The sequence below is a fragment of the Hyperolius riggenbachi genome, chromosome 10 (genome assembly GCF_040937935.1).
Source record: "Hyperolius riggenbachi isolate aHypRig1 chromosome 10, aHypRig1.pri, whole genome shotgun sequence".
Classification (NCBI taxonomy): Eukaryota; Metazoa; Chordata; class Amphibia; order Anura; family Hyperoliidae; genus Hyperolius; species Hyperolius riggenbachi.
In genome coordinates, this window is record NC_090655.1 from 289,919,209 (window position 1) to 289,941,620 (window position 22,412).

The 22,412-nt window shown below is 50.7% G+C and overlaps 1 protein-coding gene across 1 annotated transcript in view; it reads right to left on the minus strand.

The window, feature by feature from the left end:
- LOC137537289 (zinc finger protein 850-like) overlaps positions 1 to 9,958 on the minus strand; it is a 347,039-nt gene extending 337,081 nt beyond the window's left edge. Inside the window, exon 1 of the mRNA XM_068259367.1 lies at positions 9,637 to 9,958. Coding sequence (XP_068115468.1) covers positions 9,637 to 9,934 — 298 coding nt within the window. The 5' untranslated portion in view covers positions 9,935 to 9,958. The remainder of the gene's footprint in view (positions 1 to 9,636) is intronic.
- Between the last annotated feature and the right edge of the window lie 12,454 nt (positions 9,959 to 22,412).

Genomic DNA, 22,412 nt, shown 5'->3' on the forward strand with positions numbered 1-22,412 from the left:
GAGCTGCTCCTGTGCAGCAGAGAATGTACCAGGGCATGCGGGGCCATTTCTAGGACAAGTGCTTGTACTGTACCTCCAATGGGAGGACAGAGCTGCTCCTGTGCAGCAAAGAATGCACCAGGGCATGCTGGGCCATTTCTAGGACAAGTGCTTGTACTGTATCTCCAATGAGAGGACAGAGCTGCTCCTATGCAGCAGAGAATGCACCAGGGCATGCTGGGCCATTTCTAGGACAAGTGCTTGTGCTGTACCCCCAATGGGAGGACAGAGCTGCTCCTGTGAAGCAGAAAATGTACCAGGGCATGCTGGGCCATTTCTAGGACAGGTGCTTGTACTGTATCTCCAATGGGAGGACAGAGCTGGTCCTGTGCAGCAGAGAATGTACCAGGGCATGCTGGGATATTTCTAGGACAAGTGCTTGTACTGTACCTCCAATGGGAGGACAGAGCTGCTCCTGTGCAGCAGAGAATGTACCAGGGCATGCTGGGATATTTCTAGGACAAGTGCTTGTACTGTACTTCCAATGGGAGGACAGAGCTGCTCCTGTGCAGCAGAAAATGCACTAGGGCATGCTGGGCCATCTCTAGGACAAGTGCTTGTACTGTACCTCCAATGGGAGAACAGAGCTGCTCCTGTGCAACAGAGAATGTAGCAGGGCATGCTGGGATATTTCTAGGACAAGTGCTTGTACTGTATCTCCAATGGGAGGACAGAGCTGGTCCTGTGCAGCAGAGAATGTATCAGGGCACGCTGGGCCATTTCTAGAACAAGTGCTTGTGCTGTACCTCCAATGGGAGGACAAAGCTGGTCCTGTGCAGCAGAGAATGTAGCAGGGCATGCTGGGTCATTTCTAAGACAAGTGCTTGTACTGTACCTCCAATGGGAGGACAGAGCTGCTCCTGTGCAGCAGAGAATGCACCAGGGCATGCTGGGATATTTCTAGGACAAGTGCTTGTACTGCACCTCCAATGGGAGGACAGAGCTGCTCCTGTGCAGCAGAGAATGTACCAGGGCATGCTGGGCCATTTCTAGCACAAGTGCTTGTACTGTACCTCCAATGGGAGGACAGAGCTGCTCCTGTGCAGCAGAGAATGTACCAGGGCATGCTAGGATATTTCTAGGACAAGTGGTGGTACTGTACTTCCAATGGGAGAACAGAGCTGCTCCTGTGTAGCAGAGAATGCACCAGGGCATGCCGGGCCATTTCTAGAACAAGTGCTTGTACTGCACCTCCAATGGGAGGACAGAGCTGCTTCTGTGCAGCAGAGAATGCATCAGGGCATGCTGGGCCATTTCTAGAACAAGTGCTTGTACTGTAACTCCAATGGTAGGACAGAGCTTCTCCTGTGCAGCAGAGAATGTACCAGGGCATGCTGGGCCATTTCTAGGACAAGTGCCTGTACTGCACCTCCAATGGGAGGACAGAGCTGCTCCTGTGCAGCAGAGAATGCACCAGGGCATGCTGGGATATTTCTAGGACAAGTGCTTGTGCTGTACCTCCAATGGGAGGACAGAGCTGGTCCTGTGCAGCAGAGAATGTACCAGGGCATGCTGGGCCATTTCTAGGACAAGTGCTTGTACTGTACCTCCAATGGGAGGACAGAGCTGCTCCTCTGCAGCAGGGAATGTATCAGGGCATACTGGGCCATTTCTAGGACAAGTGCTTGTACTGTACCTCCAATGGGAGGACAGAGCTGCTCCTGTGCAGCAGAGAATGTACCAGGGCATGCTGGGCCATTTCTAGGACAAGTGCTTGTACTGTACCTCCAATGGGAGGACAGAGCTGCTCCTGTGCAGCAGAGAATGTACCAGGGCATGCTGGGCCATTTCTAGGACTAGTGCTTGTACTGTACTTCCAATAGGAGGACAGAGCTGGTCCTGTGCTGCAGAGAATGTACCAGTGCATGCTGGGCCATTTCTAGGACAAGTGCTTGTGCTGTACCTCCAATGGGAGGACAGAGCTGGTCCTGGGCAGCAGAGAAAGTAGCAGGGCATGCTGGGTCATTTCTAAGACAAGTGCTTGTACTGTACCACCAATGGGAGGACAGAGCTGCTCCTGTGCAGCAGAGAATGTACCAGGGCATGCTGGGCCATTTCTAGGACAAGTGCTTGTACTGTACCTCCAATGGGAGGACAGAGCTGCTCCTGTGCAGCAGGGAATGTACCAGGGCATGCTGGGCCACTTCTAGGACTAGTGCTTGTGCTGTACCTCCAATGGGAGGACAGAGCTGCTCCTGTGCAGCAGAGAATGTACCAGGGCATGTTGGGATATTTCTAGGACAAGTGCGTGTACTGTACCACCAATGGGAGGACAGAGCTGCCCCTGTGCAGCAGAGAATGTACCAGGGCATGCTGGTCTATTTCTAGGACAAGTGCTTGTACTGTACCTCCAATGGGAGGACAGAGCTGCTCCTGTGCAGCAGAGAATGTACCAGGGCATGCTGGGCCATCTCTAGGACAAGAGCTTGTACTGTACCTCCAATGGGAGGACAGAGCTGCTCCTGTGCAACAGAGAATGTATCAGGGCATGCTGGGCCATTTCTAGGACAAGTGCTTGTACTGTACCTCCAATGGGAGGACAGAGCTGCTCCTGTGCAGCAGAGAATGTACCAGGGCATGCTGGGCCATTTGTAGGACAAGTGCTTGTTCTGTACCTCCAATGGGAGGACAGAGCTGCTCCTGTGCAGCAGAGAATGCACCAGGGCATGCTGGGCCATTTCTAGGACAACTGCTTGTACTGTACCTCCGATGTGAGGACAGAGCTGCTCCTGTGCAGCAGAGAATGTACCAGGGCATGCTGGGCCATTTCTAGGACAAGTGCTTGTACTGTACCTCCGATGGGAGGACAGAGCTGCTCCTGTGCAGCAGAGAATGTACCAGGGCATGCTGGGCCATTTCTAGGACTAGTGCTTGTGCTGTACCTCCAATGGGAGGACAGAGCTGCTCCTGTGCAGCAGAGAATGTACCAGGGCATGCTGGGCCATTTCTAGGACAAGCGCTTGTACTGTACCTCCAATGGGAGGACAGAGCTGCTCCTGTGCAGCAGAGAATGTACCAGGGCATGCTGGGCCATTTCTAGGACAAGTGCTTGTACTGTACCTCCAATGGGAGGACAGAGCTGCTCCTGTGCAGCAGAGAATGTACCAGGGCATGCTGGGATATTTCTAGGACAAGTGCTTGTACTGTACCTCCAATGGGAGGACAGAGCTGCTCCTGTGCAGCAGAAAATGTACCAGGGCATGCTGGGTCATTTCTAGGACAAGTGCTTGTACTGTACCTCCAATGGGAGGACAGAGCTGCTCATGTGCAGCAGAGAATGTACCAGGGCATGCTGGGCCATTTCTAGGACAAGTGCTTGTACTGTACCTCCAATGGGAGAACAGAGCTGGTCCTGTGCAGCAGAGAATGTATCAGGGCATGCTGGGCCATTTCTAGGACAAGTGCTTGTACTGTACCTCCAATGGGAGGACAGAGCTGCTCATGTGCAGCAGAGAATGTACCAGGGCATGCTGGGCCATTTCTAGGACAAGTGCTTGTACTGTACCTCCAATGGGAGAACAGAGCTGGTCCTGTGCAACAGAGAATGTAGCAGAGCATGCTGGGATATTTCTAGTACAAGTGCTTGTACTGTACCTCCAATGGGAGGACAGAGCTGCTCCTGTGCAGCAGAGAATGCACCAGGGCATGCTGAGCCATCTCTAGGACAAGTGCTTGTGCTGTACCTCCAATGGGAGGATAGAGCTGCTCCTGTGCAGCAGAGAATGTACCAGGGCATGCCGGGCCATTTCTAGGACAAGTGCTTGTACTGTACCTCCAATGGGAGGACAGAGCTGCTCCTGTGCAGCAGAGAATGTACCAGTGCATGCTCGGTCATTTCTAGGACAAGTGCTTGTACTGTACCTCCAATGGGAGGACAGATCTGCTCCTGTGCAGCAGAGAATGTACCAGGGCATGCTGGGATATTTCTAGGACAAGTGCTTGTGCTGTACCTCCAATGGGAGGACAGAGCTGGTCCTGTGCAGCAGAGAATGCACCAGGGCATGCTGGGCCATTTCTAGGACAAGCGCTTGTACTGACCTTCCAATGGGAGGACAGAGCTGCTCCTGTGCAGCAGAGAATGTACCAGGGCATGCTGGGATATTTCTAGGACAAGTGCTTGTGCTGTACCTCCAATGGGAGGACAGATCTGCTCCTGTGCAGCAGAGAATGTACCAGGGCATGCTGGGTCATTTCTAGGACAAGTGCTTGTAGTGTACCACCAATGGGAGGACAGAGCTGCTCCTGTGCAGCAGAGAATGTACCAGGGCATGCTGGGATATTTCTAGGACAAGTGCTTGTACTGTACTTCCAATGGGAGGACAGAGCTGCTTCTGTGCAGCAGAAAATGCACTAGGGCATGCTGGGCCAACTCTAGGACAAGTGCTTGTACTGTACCTCCAATGGGAGAACAGAGCTGCTCCTGTGCAACAGAGAATGTAGCAGGGCATGCTTGGATATTTCTAGAACAAGTGCTTGTACTGTACCTCTAATGGGAGGACAGAGCTGGTCCTGTGCAGCAGAGAATGCACCAGGGCATGCTGAGCCATCTCTAGGACAAGTGCTTGTGCTGTACCTCCAATGGGAGGACAGAGCTGCTCCTGTGCAGCAGAGAATGTACCAGGGCATGCCGGGCCATTTCTAGGACAAGTGCTTGTACTGTACCTCCAATGGGAGGACAGAGCTGGTCCTGTGCAGCAGAGAATGTACCAGTGCATGCTGGGTCATTTCTAGAACAACTGCTTGTGCTGTACCTCCAATGGGAGGACAGAGCTGCTCCTGTGCAGCAGAGAATGTACCAGGGCATGCTGGGATATTTCTAGGACAAGTGCTTGTACTGTATCTCCAATGGGAGGCCAGAGCTGCTCCTGTGCAGCAGAGAATGTACCAGGGCATGCTGGGCCACTTCTAGGACAAGTGCTTGTACTATACCTCCAATGGGAGGACAGAGCTGCTCCCGTGCAGCAGAGAATGTACCAGGGCATGCTGGGCCATTTGTAGGACAAGTGCTTGTTCTGTACCTCCAATGGGAGGACAGAGCTGCTCCTGTGCAACAGAGAATGTACCAGGGCATGCTGGGTCATTTCTAGGACAAGTGCTTGTACTGTACCTTCAATGGGAGGACAGAGCTGCTCCTGTGCAGCAGAGGGTGTACCAGGGCATGCTGGACTATTTCTAAGACAAGTGCTTGTGCTGTACCTCCAATGGGAGGGCAGAGCTGGTCTTGTGCAGCAGAGAATGTACCAGGGAATGCTGGGCCATTTCTAGGACAAGTGCTTGTGCTGTACCTCCAATGGGAGGGCAGAGCTGGTCTTGTGCAGCAGAGAATGTACCAGGGAATGCTGGGCCATTTCTAGGACAAGTGCTTGTACTGTACCTCCAATGGGAGGACAGAGCTGCTCCTGTGCAGCAGAGAATGTACCAGGGCATGCTGGGCTATTTCTAGGACAAGTGCTTGTGCTGTTCCTCCAATGGGAGGACAGAGCTGGTCCTGTGCAGCAGGGAATGCACCAGGGCATGCTGAGCCATTTCTAGGACAGGTGCTTGTACTGTACCTCCAATGGGAGGACAGAGCTGCTCCTGTGCAGCAGAGAATGTACCAGGGCATGCTGGGCCATTTTTAGGACAAGTGCTTGTACTGTACCTCCAATGGGAGGACAGAGCTGCTCCTGTGCAGCAGAGAATGTACCAGGGCATGCTGGGCCATTTCTAGGAAAAGTGCTTGTACTGTACCTCCAATGGGAGGACAAAGCTGCTCCTGTGCAGCAGAGAATGTACCAGGGCATGCTGGGCCATGTCTAGGACAAGTGCTTGTACTGTACTTCCAATGGGAGGACAGAGCTGCTCCTGTGCAGCAGAGAATGTACCAGGGCATGCTGGGATATTTCTAGGACAAGTGCTTGTACTGCACTTCCAATGGGAGGACAGAGCTGCTCCTGTGCAGCAGAGAATGTACCAGGGCATGCTGGGATATTTCTAGGACAAGTGCTTGTACTGCACTTCCAATGGGAGGACAGAGCTGCTCCTGTGCAGCAGAGAATTTTACCAGAGCATGCTGGGATATTTCTAGGATAAGTGAAAAAACAAAGATTAGAAGGCGCTGCTTGATACACTGCTCAGAAAATTTCACTGCTCACCTGCTGCTTCCTAGATGTTGGTGGGTAAACCCCTCCTCCCACCTAAAAAAGTACTACACAAATTTCCTAATTGTAGGCGCACTGGTGATTAATTTATATAAATGAATAATTAATCAGTAATAAATGAATAAATGTTTTATTATAAAATCAAATATATATGTGTACTCTACACATGCATTACCCTGATACGTACCACACATACATGGGAGTCTTATGGTGTCCAATGTGAAAAAAATATATATATGATTTTGTATATTTTTAAAAAGATCCCGCGGGATGAAAAAGAGTCTATAGAGTTAAACCAATGTCCGCATTTGATTCTGCAGTGTCCACTGCTAACACAGATAAAATATTGCTTATATCCGTGTCCTAAAGTTAAAAAAAGTCCATGGACATGCATTAGATATCACGTTCAGTATATACTGTGGAAAAGGGGTTAATGTCACCTACTAGTATGGTAATTCATACGGTTCATCCGTCACTTCTTATAGGGAAAGTGTCAGATTGGGCACAATTTTGACATTTTTCATTTAGGGGTGTACTCACTTTTGTTGGGAGCGGTTTAGACAGTTATGGTTGTGGGTGGAGTTATTTTGATGCACCAGCAAATTGACACTGTTATGCCAGCTGTACACTGACTATGTTATATTATATCAAAGGTGCATATACAATTCCCTTTTCCTCCTGAGCTTTCTCCTCGGTATTTTCACACCTTGGCATAAAATGCCCTTTAAAGAAATACTGTAGGTTGGGGTTGGGGGGAAAGAGTGGAACTTACCCGGGGCTTCTAATGGTCCCCCGCAGACATCCTGTGCCCGCGCAGCCACTCACCGATGCTCCGCCCCCCGCAGACATCCTGTGCCCGCGCAGCCACTCACCAATGCTCCGCCCACGCAGACATCCTGTGCCCGCGCAGCCACTCACCGATGCTCCGCCCCCCCCGCAGACATCCTGTGCCCGCGCAGCCACTCACCGATGCTCCGCCCCCCGCAGACATCCTGTGCTCACGCATCCACTCACCGATGCTCCGCCCCCGCAGACATCCTGTGCTCGCGCAGCCACTCACCGATGCTCCGCCCCCCGCAGACATCCTGTGCCCGCGCAGCCACTCACCGATGCTCCGCCCCCCGCAGACATCCTGTGCTCGCGCAGCCACTCACCGATGCTCCGCCCCCCCGCAGACATCCTGTGCCCGCGCAGCCACTCACCGATGCTCCGGCCCCCGCAGACATCCTGTGCCCGCGCAGCCACTCACCAATGCTCCGGCCCCCGCAGACATCCTGTGCCCGCGCAGCCACTAACCAATGCTCCGCCCCCCGCAGACATCCTGTGCCCGCGCAGCCACTCACCGATGCTCCAGCCCCCCGCAGACATCCTGTGCCCGCGCAGCCACTCACCGATGCTCCGCCCCCCGCAAACATCCTGTGCCCGCGCAGCCACTCACCGATGCTCCGGCCCCCGCAGACATCCTGTGCCCGCGCAGCCACTCACCAATGCTCCAGCCCCCCGCAGACATCCTGTGCCCGCGCAGCCACTCACCGATGCTCCGGCCCCCGCAGACATCCTGTGCCCGCGCAGCCACTCACCAATGCTCCGGCCCCCGCAGACATCCTGTGCCCGCGCAGCCACTCACCAATGCTCCAGCCCCCCGCAGACATCCTGTGCCCGCGCAGCCACTCACCGATGCTCCGCCCCCCGCAAACATCCTGTGCCCGCGCAGCCACTCACCGATGCTCCGCCCCCCGTAGACATCCTGTGCCCGCGCAGCCACTCACCGATGTTCCGCCCCCCGCAGACATCCTGTGCCCGCGCAGCCACTCACCGATGCTCCGCCCCGTAGACATCCTGTGCCCGCGCAGCCACTCACCGATGCTCCGCCCCCCACAGACATCCTGTGCCCGCGCAGCCACTAACCAATGCTCCGCCCCCCGCAGACATCCTGTGCTCGCGCAGCCACTAACCGATGCTCCGCCTCCCGCAGACATCCTGTGCTCGTGCAGCCACTTACCGATGCTCTGCCCCCCGCAGACATCCTGTGCCCGCGCAGCCACTAACTGATGCTCCGCCCCCCGCAGACATCCTGTGTCCGCGCAGCCACTCACCGATGCTCCGCTCCCCACAGACATCCTGTGCTTGCGCAGCCACTCACCGATGCTCCGCCCCCCGCAGACATCCTGTGCCCGCGCAGCCACTCACCGATGCTCCAGCCCCCCCGCAGACATCTTGTGCCCGTGCAGCCACTCCCCAATGCTCCGTCCCCGCCTCCGGTTCACTTCTGGAATTTCAGACTTTAAAGTCGGAAAACCACTGCGCCTACGTTGCCGTGTCCTCGCTCCCGCTGATGTCACCAGGAGCGTACTGCACAGACCGCTACAAATTCCCCTACCACACCCCCACCGGTGTATAAGTTTGCTGGAACATGGCCAGAAGTACATTCTGACTGCGGAATATTGTCCCCCATGCTTCCTACGCCCGCTATTCTGGAGGTCCCCCACCTAACACCTGAATCCATCGGCCACAGGAAAGGTCTCCTCTCACCCTTATTTACACTTATACGCTACCCATCCCATTCCTCTGGCAACCCCTCACCAGCCTTACCTATGTATATGCTATATATGCTTCCCTATGTATATGCTACCTAACCCTGGGACACTATGAATCACATCCCCTAATAACATTTTTTGTAAAGTTTTCATGGTTTTTTATATATAATCATGTCTAATTTTATAGCTACCTATATTTTATACTTATGTCAGTAGATTGGTTCCCGTGTACCTATGTTTGTTTAACTGTATTTAAATCTACTTTCTTATTATATTTTTAGCTATTACATTGTTAGTTTTTTATTGTTCAGTGTCTTGTGTCTTTCCTGAATAGCGCCATTTATGTTTAAAGGCACTACTACCGACCTGAGGAAGCGGCTGAAGCCATGAAACGCGTTGTCATATGTGCCCTAAATAAAATTTGAGAAGTTACATCTACTACCTTACGTTTGAGTCTTACTACTACAAGGTAGGAATTAGCACCTCACTACAACTACCACAATGTCTATTTGAACCACGGATACACGTCCACGGGCGCCTCCTCAACTTCCGAGTTTCCAACACCCCTATAAAGGGGCATGCACACCAGGAAGTGTTCCTAGTGGCCTACTTTTTTTGGAGCTGCGACCGACCCCTGTGATCTGAAGCAAGACCGAGTGAGTACTTCCTCACATGCTTTAAGAGAGGTTGCGTTTTTGGCAACCCAACATTGTGAGTATATCTCTCTACCGCTACATATATACTCTGGTGTCCTTTTGATAATATCGGTGATCGGGCTCCCGGTCTCCCTGTGCTTTTTTGTCTCTTACAAGAACCTGTCCTCCACTTACTGGCTTCATGTGATCTATACTGTTCCCAGCAGGGATGTAATTGTTAGTAATTTTAATAAGTATTTTGAATATCTCATGTTTATCACTCACCAATGCTGATCCCTGTAATAATGTATTTTTCTTCTTCCTCTTTACTTGTCCTCATCATGTCACCCTCCTCCATAGACTGCTGATCACTCCTCACATACGTCTCTTCTTCTTCCTCTTTACATGTCCTCATCAGGTCACCCTCCTCTATAGACTGCTGATCACTCCTCACATACGTCTCTTCTTCTTCCTCTTTACTTGTCCTCATCATGTCACCCTCCTTTATAGACTGCTGATCATTCCTCACATACGTCTCTTCTTCCTCCTCTTTAATTGTCCTCCTCATGTCACCCTCCTCCATAGTCTGCTGATCCCTCCTCACATACGTCTCTTCTTCTTCTTCTTTAATTGTCCTCATCATGTCACCCTCCTCCATAGACTGCTGATCACTCCTTACATATGTCTCCTCTTCTTCCTCTTTACTTGTCCTCATCATGTCACCCTCCTCTATAGACTGCTGATCATTCCTCACATACGTCTCTTCTTCTTCCTCTTTACATGTCCTCATCATGTCACCCTCCTTTATAGACTGCTGATCACTCCTCACATACGTCTCTTCTTCTTCCTCGTTACTTGTCCTCATCATGTCACCCTCCTCCATAGACTGCTGATCATTCCTCACATACGTCTCTTCTTCTTCCTCTTTACATGTCCTCATCATGTCACCCTCCTCTATAGACTGCTGATCACTCCTCACATATGTCTCTTCTTCCTCCTCTTTACTTGTCCTCATCATGTCACCCTCCTTCATAGACTGCTGATCACTCCTCACATACGTCTCTTCTTCTTCCTCTTTACATGTCCTCATCATGTCACCCTCCTCTATAGACTGCTGATCACTCCTCACATATGTCTCTTCTTCCTCCTCTTTACTTGTCCTCATCATGTCACCCTCCTTCATAGACTGCTGATCACTCCTCACATACGTCTCTTCTTCTTCCTCGTTACTTGTCCTCATCATGTCACCCTCCTCCATAGACTGCTGATCATTCCTCACATACGTCTCTTCTTCTTCCTCGTTACTTGTCCTCATCATGTCACCCTCCTCCATAGACTGCTGATCATTCCTCACATACGTCTCTTCTTCCTCCTCTTTAATTGTCCTCATCATGTCACCCTCCTTCATAGACTGCTGATCACTCCTCACATACGTCTCTTCTTCTTCCTCGTTACTTGTCCTCATCATGTCACCCTCCTCCATAGACTGCTGATCATTCCTCACATACGTCTCTTCTTCTTCCTCTTTACTTGTCTTCATCATGTCACCCTCCTCTATAGACTGCTGATCACTCCTCACATACATCTCTTCTTCTTCCTCTTTATAGTTCCTCATCATGTCACCCTTCTCCATAGACTGCTGATCACTCCTCTCTTGCTCCTTAAGCTCAGATCTCAATCCTGTAAAGGATAACAGATTATAGCTGTAAGATATTAGCAGTAATATACAGAGCACAGAGAAGCACATAATTTGCTAGGGGTTATAATATTCCATAAGCTGTGGTCTCCTGCACATTCAGTACCACAGTCCTCTCTCCTGTGTGCCTTGCTCATCATCTGGTGCTTCTCTCCTCCTCTCCATGCACACATTCCTGGGAGGGTACAGCAGTGCTGGCAGCGATAGATGGATGAGGATGTGAGAACAGCTGGAGACAGAGGGAGATAGGAGCAGAGGCCTGCAGCTAATTAGCTATAAATTATCATCACTTATGGCTCTGGCACCTGATGTACTAGGCACAGGGGACTGCAGCTCCATAACCTGACCATACCTGAGCCCACCTGTCAATCACCTACTAAACCCAAACCCTCCAAGAGCCGTAGCAACAAACCCTCCCAGATGGGACAATGCCAATACCAGGACCAAAGCAGCAGAGGACCAGTATAGATAGCCAGATGTGTCCCCAGTATCAGGTAGACCCTCCCGAGTATAGATAGCCAGATGAGCCCCCAGTATTAGGCAGCCCCCTCCTCCCCAGTATAGATAGCCAGATGTGCCCCCAGTATTAGGCAGCCCCTCCCCAGTACAGATAGCCAGATGTGCCCCCAGTATTAGGCAGCCCATCTCCCCAGTATAGATAGCCAGATGAGCCCCCAGTATTAGGTAGCCCCCTCCCCAGTATAGATACACAGATTTGCCCCAGTATTAGGCAGACCCTTCCCAGTATAGATAGCCAGAAAAGCCCCCAGTATTAGGCAGCCCATCTCCCCAGTATAGATAGCCAGATTTACCCCCAGTATTAGGCAGCCCCCTCCCCAGTATAGATAGCCAGATGTGCCCCCAGTATTAGGCAGCCCCTCCCCAGCATAGATAGCCAGATGTGCTCCCAGTATTAGGCAGCCCCCTCCCCAGTATAAATAGCCAGATGAACCTCCAGTATTAGGCAGCCCCCTCCCCAGTATAGATAGCCAGATGTGCCCCCAGTATTAGGCAGCCCGCTCCCTAGTATAGATAGCCAGATGTGCCCCCAGTATTAGGCAGCCCGCTCCCCAGTATAGATAGCCAGATGTGCCCCCAGTATTAGGCAGCCCCCTCCCCAGTATAGATAGCCAGATGTGCCCCCAGAATTAAGCAGCCCGCTCCCCAGTATAGATAGCCAGATGTGCCTCCAGTATTAGGCAGCCCTCCCCATTATAGATAGCCAGATGTGTCTCCAGTATTAGGCAGCCCCCCTCCCCAGTATAGATAGTCAGATGTACCCCCATTATTAGGCAGCCTCCTCCCCAGTATAGATAGCCAGATGTGCCCCCAGTATTAGGCAGCCCCTCCCCAGTATAGATAGCCAGATGAGCCCCCAGTATTAGGTAGCCCCTCCCCAGTATAGATAGCCAGATGTGCCCCCAGTGTTAAGCAGCCCCCTCCCCAGTATAGATAGCCAGATGTGCCCCCAGAATTAAGCAGCCCGCTCCCCAGTATAGACAGCCAGATCTGCCCCCAGTATTAGGCAGCCCCTCCCCAGTATAGATAGCCAGATATGCCCCCAGTATTAGGCAGCCCCTCCCCAGTATAGATAGCCAGATGTGCCCCCAGTATTAGGCAGCCCCCTCCCCAGTATAGATAGCCAGATGTGCCCCCAGTATTAGGCAGCCCCCTCCCCAGTATAGACAGCCAGATGTACCCCCAGTATTAGGCAGCCTCCTCCCCAGTATAGATAGCCAGATGTACCCCCAGTATTAGGCAGCCTCCTCCCCAGTATAGATAGCCAGATGTGCCCCCAGTATTAGGCAGCCCCTCCCCAGTATAGATAGCCAGATGTGCCCCAGTGTTAAGCAGCCCCCTCCCCAGTATAGATAGCCAGATGTGCCTCCAGTGTTAAGAAGGGGGACACTAGAGAACAGGCAAACAAGTCACAGCAGTGATATAAAAGCCTCTTCAAGGGGGATGATCAGGATAGTGACAGATGCACTATTTCCTCCTCTGTAACAAAGTATATCCCTCCCAAACCTCCCCTCTGCTCAATATATAACAAGAGTCACACAATTACCTCTGCTAGCCCTGTGTTCCCTCCACTGCCTGCTACTCCGCCTCCCGCCGTGCTGCCTCACATCCTGTCTGTGTATACATCACTTCCTATCTGTACTACATCACTTCCGGCCTATGGTACATCACTTCATGACTGCTTAATCGCTTCCTTTCTTTGGATTCATTTCCTCCTTTCTGTGCGTTCCACTTGGAGAGGTGAGATTGCCATCTTGTGGTGAATAAGCTAACTGCAGCTGGGGGGTGTTCTGTAAGACTAACGGCCACTTGTGCTGCAGAAAAATCACGACAAGTCAGGGGCAAATCCAGTATTTTCAAGGGGGGGATTCCTGAAAGGTTTACACCATACAATTTTTCATGCGATCGATATGCGATCGCTGATCAAATCGATAAAATCCAACATGATCGATCAGGATTCGATTCAATTTGTGTTTGTTATCAACGCAATCCGAATCGAATCCTGATCGTACATGTTGGATTTTTATATTTGATCAGCGATCATATATCGATCGCATGACAAATCGTATGGTGTAAAAGATGGGACTGGGCAACACAACCCCCTCTCTCTCCCTCTCACATATGGTGACTGTGACATTCACACCCCTGCATGATGCTGCCCTTGACAATCCCAGCACTGAAAGGGTGCAAAGGAATGAAAAATTTGTAGTGAACTCACCAAAAGGCAATTTAAAGAATTGTGCCAGTAGGGCGAGAAAACAAAACGAATCATGGAATGGCTGGTTGGCTTTCAAACATCCCCCCGCCCTGCCTCTCAGTGAGCCCTGGCTGCACTTGCCTTATCCAGACTCCGAGCTCATCCAGCAGCAGTACTCCTCTCTCCATGGTTGGACTACCGTCTCTGACGTCCAATGGCGTTCAGGGGGAGGAGCGCAGCCGCTGCAGCTGTATGGCGTGGTGACGTCACGTCAGAGCCAGGAAGGTAGCCATGGAGACCTGGGACACCACGCGCCGCCAAGAAAGGTAATGTATCTGCGCAGGGCAGTTTCTAGGCTAAATTTCACCCAGAGCGAGGGTGTAAAAATCGCCCCCCCCCCCCCATGGAGCCAGGCATAGGTGCCCACAGTACAGGTTAGCTACGTAGGTGCCTCCAGTATAGGGTAGCCTGTATAGTTTCCCCTAGTATAGGTTAGATATGTAGGTGCCCGCAGTATAGGTTATATACGTAGGTTCCCGCAGTATAGGTTTGATAGGTAGGTTCCTCCAGTATGGGTTAGATAGGTAGGTTCCCCCAGTATGGGTTACATAGGTAGGTTTCCCCAGTATGGGTTACATAGGTAGGTTCCCCCAGTATGGGTTAGATAGGTAGGTTCCTGCAGTTTAGGTTAGATAGGTAGGTTCCCGCAGTATAGGTTAGTTAGGTAGGTTCCCGCAGTATAGGTTAGTTAGGTAGGTTCTCGCAGTATAGGTTAGTTAGGTAGGTTCCCGCAGTATAGGTTAGATAGGTAGGTTCCTGCAGTATTGGTTAGTTAGGTAGGTTCCCGCAGTTTAGGTTAGTTAGGTAGGTTCCCGCAGTACAGGTTGGTTAGGTAGGTTCTCGCAGTATAGGTTAGATAGGTAGGTTCCCGCAGTTTAGGTTAGATAGGTAGGTTCCCGCAGTATGGGTTAGCTAGGTAGGTTCCCGCAGTTTAGGTTAGTTAGGTAGGTTCCCGCAGTATAGGTTAGTTAGGTAGGTTGCCGCAGTTTAGGTTAAATATGGGGGGCAGGAGAGGGGAGCGGACATAATAGTTATAACGCACCTGCTTCCACCAAACCTGCGCAGCTTCAATGTCCTTCCTTTCCCGGCATCTGTCTCATTAGTAACAGCGCTTCCTGTGATGACATGCAGTACGTCATCACAGGGGGCGCTGTTACCAGGCGACGGACGCCGGGAGAGGAAAGACAATGAAACTGCGGGGGAACGGCTGAAGAAGGTGAGTTATAACTATTAAGTCCGCTCCCCCTGCTCCTGCGCCCCCCTGCCGCACAATAAAGCGCCCTGGGCGATGGCACCTATCGCACACACATAGAAAAGGGGCTGTATCTGCACCGCCTTACCCCCCCCCCACCCGCTCTCATACCGCCACTCAGTGACCCTCCTTGCCGCACACACATGAGCAGGCGGCAGCTGCGCTATAACATCCGTGGCTGCCGCTGCTCAGATCATTCAGGTGAGGAGGCGATGCGAAGCCCCACTTCCAGTCTCGGTGCAGGGGGGGGGGGGGGGTTCCAGACAGTTCCAGACACCGGAACACCCCCTACCGTGCACCAGTGCAAGTGTGCTTCCTGCCTGAGTCTCTCTAGAAGGGTGTAAGCTAGAGCGGAGAAGGGTGTTCTGTAGGATACAAGAAATTGTGAAGAAGGTTCTACACACAACCTAAGTTGAGGAACCTTCCACTTTTATAGTCACACACCAATATAGCATCTGACCATTATCGCCTACCATTGGCCATTATGCTCGGCATTCCTGGACTCTGCAGCTGAAATCTCATCCGCATAGGCAGCCTCATCGTCCAGCAGCATGGTGTCTGCCCAGCATTCCTACACTCTGCAGCTGAGATCTCCTCCGCACAGCCTCACCGTCCAGCTCCCAGCAGCATGATGTCTGCCCAGCATTCCTACACTCTGCAGCTGAGATCTCCTCCGCACAGCCTCACCGTCCAGCACCCAGCAGCATGATGTCTGCTCAGCATTCCTACACTCTGCAGCTGAGATCTCCTCCGCACAGCCTCACCATCCAGCACCCAGCAGCATGATGTCTGCTCTGCATTCCTTGACTCTGCAGCTGAAATCTCCTCTGCACAGCCTCACCATCCAGCACCCAGCAGCATGATGTCTGCTCAGCAATCCTGGACTCTGTAGCTGAGATCTCCTCCGCACAGACAGCCTCACCATCCAGCACCCAGCAGCATGATGTCTGCTCGGCATTCCTGGACTCTGCAGCTGAGATCTCCTCTGCACAGCCTCACCATCCAGCACCCAGCAGCATGATGTCTGCTCGGCATTCCTGGACTCCGCAGCTGAGATCTCCTTCACACAGCCTCACCATCCAGCAACCAGCAGCATGATGTCTGCTCAGCATTCCTGGACTCTGCAGCTGAGATCTCCTCTGCACAGCCTCACCATCCAGCACCCAGCAGCATGATGTCTGCTCAGCATTCCTGGACTCTGCAGCTGAGATCTCCTCCGCACAGACAGCCTCACCATCCAGCACCCAGCAGCATGATGTCTGCTCAGCATTCCTGGACTCTGTAGCTGAGATCTTCTCCGCACAGACAGCCTCACCATCCAGCACCCAGCAGCATGATGTCTGCTCAGCATTCCTGGACTCTGCAGCTGAGATCTCCTCTGCACAGGCAGTCTCACTGTCCAGCACCCAGCTGCATTATGGCTGCTCAGCATTCCTGGACTCTGCAGCTTAGATCTCCTCCGCACAGCCTCACCATCCAGCACCCAGCAGCATGATGTCTGCTCAGCATTCCTGGACTCTGCAGCTGAGATCTCCTCCGCACAGACTCACCATCCAGCACCCAGCAGCTGTATTCTGCAGCTGAGATCTCCTCTGCACAGGCAGCCTCACCATCCAGCACCCAGCACAGCAGCATGATGTCTGCTCAGCATTCCTGTATTCTGCAGCTGAGATCTCCTCCTCCCAGGCAGCCTCACCATCCAGCACCCAGCAGCATGATGTCTGTTCAGCATTCCTGGACTCTGCAGCTGTTCTTCTCAGAGCAGAAGATTTTTAACTGTTTCACTGCCCAGAGCCTCTGCAGAGACCACTACAATACTTGCTTCACATCACACTGTGCTTCCTTCCCCCACACTGAGTACATCTGCAGCCCAACATAAATCTTCCACAGACTTATGCCCGGTACACACCATGCAATGTCCTGTCACATAGATGTGTCAAATTCATTCTTTCTGACTGGTCCGATCTGATTTCAAGGGCATTGTTTTTGGAAAACACTAGAGGGCGCTTGTATGGATGTCAGTATATGACTTTCACCTGCTGCTGATCTGTGTATTAGGGTACCCACTGCCCCTAGTATAAGTATAAGTATATTTTATATTCAAACAGGTAGCGCTGGGAATACTAGGTATTGATTGTAAAAAAAATACTTTTAATTGGTGCTTTAAAACATATTAATACAGTCTCGGATTCTAAAATTATTTAAGCATCAAATCACATATACCTGGACCATCATCTTAAATCACCTGTCCTGCAGCTGCAGTAAAAGTACACATTCCCCAATTGGAACAGTCCATTCACAACTCACCAACAATCATACATAGACCATCCAGTGTATATCACAAAAAAGGGGGGGGGGGGGAGGTTGTATCATGGAAAAGAGCTATAAAATATCAAGGTGCAGGATGCTTGCTGCTGGGACTGATAGATCCAAAAAAAATATATATATTTATATGTATATAAGACAGAGTCTATAAAAGATTGTCAGTATCCATGCATCCGGGTCTGTAAATCTGAAATAAAAATGGTCCCTTTTCATCAAATAGTAAGTAGATAATAGCGGCCCCCGCGTTCTATTATTAACCACTTCACATCCAGACCTTGTTTCTTGTTTCCCGCTTATGGTCCAGAGCTGTTTTGACAGTTTAGCTTTGTCCTTATTTAATCAGAAATAAATGTATCCCAACTTATGACACAGAAATGAAATATATATTGTTGTTTTCTGTGAATTTTAATGGGAAAACAATGAAAAAAATAGAAAAAACACATTATTTCTCAGTTTTACCAATTCCAGTTTTAAAATAAAAAGTGCTACTGTAGATAAAAAACACAAATTTTGTTTGGCTATTCTTACCGCTTATCACAAAACTTAGATTATATTCCTGTCACAATTTATGGTGAAGATATTGGATTCTGAAATAATGCTACAGAGTGTATTTTTCACTATGAAGTAAGAAAATAAAAGTATTTTTAATGGTAAAAATCAATCTCATTAGCTCAGGGAACATATATTCCTGTTCACCAATTAGTGCTGCAGCAGATAGTGCCAGAAATGTGCACAGGAGCCAGCCCAATCCTGCACAGCACTGCTTCTGCTACAAGACGTATATCTACTGACTCGTGGCTTAGATGAAGTCACAGAGGACATGGATATACTGTAGTGGTGGATAAAGTGGTTAAATAAATGATTTCATTCATCAAGAAGACCTCCGCAATAAGTTCTGTAATATGCTGAAAATATCACACTCCGGTATATACTCACGCTCCCTTGGAGCTGGTTGGTGTGAGGTGCCCTTATATCTTTGTGATTCGGAGGTCCAGCTGGCAGCTCTACGACTCTGCTTTCCTCCCGGCTCCCGTCTATTGGATCTGCCGCTCTGCGCTCCAGCACTTGCGGCTAGTTCCTCTGGGTAATGGCAGTGCACATCCAGTGATGTCACCTTCCTCCGACATCCATAGTAAACTCAGGGGCATTGCTAGCCCAAAAGATCAGCGGCACGCGTCCTGGATGTCCCACAGGCTGAGTCAGCTGTGGTATGTCAGTGGCGAGCATACTGGGAGCTGTGGTGTATCAATCTGGGGTATGCTGGTGGCCTCTATGTGGGTGTGCTGTGGTGCCATGCTGGGTGCTGTGATGCCTTTATGGGGGCATGCAGAGAACTGTGGTTCATCTATGGGGGTATGCTGGGAGTTGTGGTGCCTCAATGGGCGGCCCATGGGAGCATGGGAGGCAGGGGCGTAACTAGGCCCCACCGGGCCCCCCCTGCAGAAATTCTGAGAACGGCCCGCTCGGGAAGTTGTGTCAGAGACTAGAGTAAGGAATGCACGCTGCTGCCCGGACACTCATTAAGCTGGAGGGGAGCGCAGAGGGGAGAGCCCCGAGGTGAGGGAGGGGGTGGAATGTCCCCCCTCCCCGCCGACTGTAGCCATGGCTTTCCCCTCATGCTGCGACCCCTTCAGCCCCCCAAAACGGCCCCGAGTGGGCCCCAGGGGGGGGGGGGGCGGGCCACCCAGCGGGAGCAGGGGCTGCAGGCTTTATTGTTACGCCAGTGATGGGAGGGGTTGCACTAGACAGTCAGTGAATGCTATGAGGGAACTTCCAGATAACCTGGCAGCAGGCCAGCCCGCCCACCCAGCAGAAAGCCAGACCAGCCAGCACAGAAGCCAGGTAACTCTGCCTAGTTATGTTTAAGTGACACTACCTATTTATGTGATGTGCTGTATTTTTTTTTGTATTAATGGAGAGGGGGGCTTCATCCAACATTTTGCTGGGCAGGCCTACTTAGACCGCTGCTAAGTTTATTTAAATTTGGCTCCACCCATGACCACACCCACATTCTGGTGCATGGGCACACCCATTTTTGGCTGGAGTGCCCAAAAGTGCCCCGGATCCCTTACGATCCTAGCAATGGCCCTGGTTTTTCTGATCGATTTTCCAATCACTTCTATACAAAATTGATCAGAAAAACGATTGGAAATAATATTGCACCTGTTGTAAATAATTGATTTGACCAGTCTGTCTGATGCAGAATTGCATGGTGTGCAGCAGGCATTAGCTGGGAATACACCATACCATTTTCTGTAGAGAATGGTCATTATCTCTGGTGCACAGTGGCGTAGCTAAGAAGCTATGGGCCCCGATGCAAGTTTTACATGGGGCCCCCCTAAGCACTCTATACATAACAATTTATACGGTGCACCAAAACTTGCCAAGGACAACCACAGTGTCAGAGGTGCAAGAAGGGGATGGGGAGCAGTGTGTTAAGGATTACTACTATACAAAGCATCTGTAGAAGTGATTATTACAAGCTCAGGGCCAATAGAGAGCTAATACTGTGATAGAGGGTGGACCCTTCGGGGCCCCTCTGGCCCAAGGGCCCCGATGCGGTCGCTACCTCTGCATCCCCTTTTGCTACGCCACTGCTGGTGCATTGTCTTCTGGTTATCTCCTGCTGAGCAGAACAAAGCCTAATTGCTCGGCAGACAGATGGTAAGATAGATACATTTCCAACATGTTGGAAATTATCTATCTGGCAGGTAAATCTAAAGGTACCCATACATTAGAAGATTATGGGCAGATTCGACCAAGAGACAAATTTATCTCTAATCAAATCTGATTAGAGATAAATTTGCCTCTAATCAAATCTGCCCATACACTACAGGCTGATTCCTGTCGAATTTCAGCATGAAATCATCCGGGAATCGGCTGAGATGCCACTGTCCGCCCCGTCGCTGTCCACCCCGCCCGCCGTGTATGGCCTCCTTAACAGAAAATCTTACATAAAATTGTATGGTGTATTCCCAGCATTAGCAAGGAATGCTTCTGAAGTTTACAGAGATAGCGATCTCTATGCTGGCAATCTGGCTGCACTGCATGTGGATAGGGAGGCGGATATCTTATCTTTCAGTATGTGTGCACACCTATATGCTTGCAGTGCTAGAAACCCTATACGTATCTATCATACTGGCTGCATTCCTCTGTACTATTGCCCTCATTAATAACCCATATTGTGGTACAGGATCCTTCATTAGGGCTAGCTGTGTGATTTATTAAATAGAGTGACCAGACGTCCCGGATTGCCCGGGACATGTCCCGGATTCGGGGTCCGCTGTCCCAGGCTTAATGAGGTCCCGGGAAACGTCCCGCTTTCAGCAGCGGGACGTCCCGGCCTCGGGACTCTGGCCACTCTCTCCTCAATGAACTGGCAGCGGCGTCTATAGACGCCGTGCCAGTTCATTGCCTGCAGCCCCGCTCCAGCCTCCTCTTCCGGTGTCTGTTTCCGACACCGGCAGGCGAGCAGGGCTACGGCAAGATGGCTGCCGAAGCCCTGTACTGGAGACCTATTTGTGTCTCCAATACAGGGCTTCGGGCGCCATCTTGCCGTAGCCCTGTCAGCGCGGGAGAGAAGAGCAGGAGGAACAAGACGGTCCCGGGACGGAGCAGCGCGCCAGAGGCCGGACACTTCTGCCAGGTGAGTAAATCATTGCTTTCTTTTCCAGGTGAAATGTTTGCCCGCATTAGGTTTCTTTTCCAGGTGAAATGTTTGCCCGCATTGTTTCTTTTCCAGGTGAAATGTTTGCCCGCATTGCGTTTCTTTTCTAGCGAAATGTTTGCCCGCATTGCGTTTCTTTTCTAGCGAAATGTTTGCCCGCATTGTTTCTTTTCTAGCGAAATGTTTGCCCACATTAGGTTTCTTTTCCAGGTGAAATGTTTGCCCGCATTGTTTCTTTTCTAGCGAAATGTTTGCCCGCATTGCGTTTCTTTTCTAGCGAAATGTTTGCCCGCATTGTTTCTTTTCTAGCGAAATGTTTGCCCGCATTGTTTCTTTTCTGGTGAAATGTTTGCCCGCAGTGCGTTTCTTTTCTGGTGAAATGTTTGCCCGCATTGTTTCTTTTCTAGCGAAATGTTTGCCCGCATTGCGTTTCTTTTCTGGTGAAATGTTTGCCCGCATTGTTTCTTTTCTAGCGAAATGTTTGCCCGCATTGTTTCTTTTCTAGCGAAATGTTTGCCCGCATTGTTTCTTTTCTGGTGAAATGTTTGCCCGCAGTGCATTTCTTTTCTGGTGAAATGTTTGCCCGCATTGTTTTTTTTTCTAGCGAAATGTTTGCCCGCAGTGCGTTTCTTTTCTAGCGAAATGTTTGCCCGCATTGTTTCTTTTCTAGCGAAATGTTTGCCCGCATTGTTTCTTTTCTAGCGAAATGTTTGCCCGCATTGTTTCTTTTCTGGTGAAATGTTTGCCCGCATTGTTTCTTTTCTAGCGAAATGTTTGCCCGCATTGCGTTTCTTTTCTGGTGAAATGTTTGCCCGCATTGTTTCTTTTCTAGCGAAATGTTTGCCCGCATTGCGTTTCTTTTCTGGTGAAATGTTTGCCCGCATTGTTTCTTTTCTAGCGAAATGTTTGCCCGCATTGTTTCTTTTCTAGCGAAATGTTTGCCCGCAGTGCGTTTCTTTTCTGGTGAAATGTTTGCCCGCATTGTTTCTTTTCTAGCGAAATGTTTGCCCGCATTGCGTTTCTTTTCTAGCGAAATGTTTGCCCGCAGTGCGTTTCTTTTCTGGTGAAATGTTTGCCCGCAGTGCGTTTCTTTTCTGGTGAAATGTTTGCCCACATTGCGTTTATTTTGTACCGACATGTTGCCCGCATTGCGTTTATTTTGTACTGACATGTTGCCCGCATTGCGGTTATTTTGTGCTGACATGTTGCCTATTGCGTTTATTTTCTGGTGTCCGGGGTAACTGTTACTACATTTATTATTTAATGGTCATAGATGGCTATGTTTGCTGCTTTGTGGTTACGGTATACTATTAGCATCACACAGTTTCTGCACACCCATGATGCA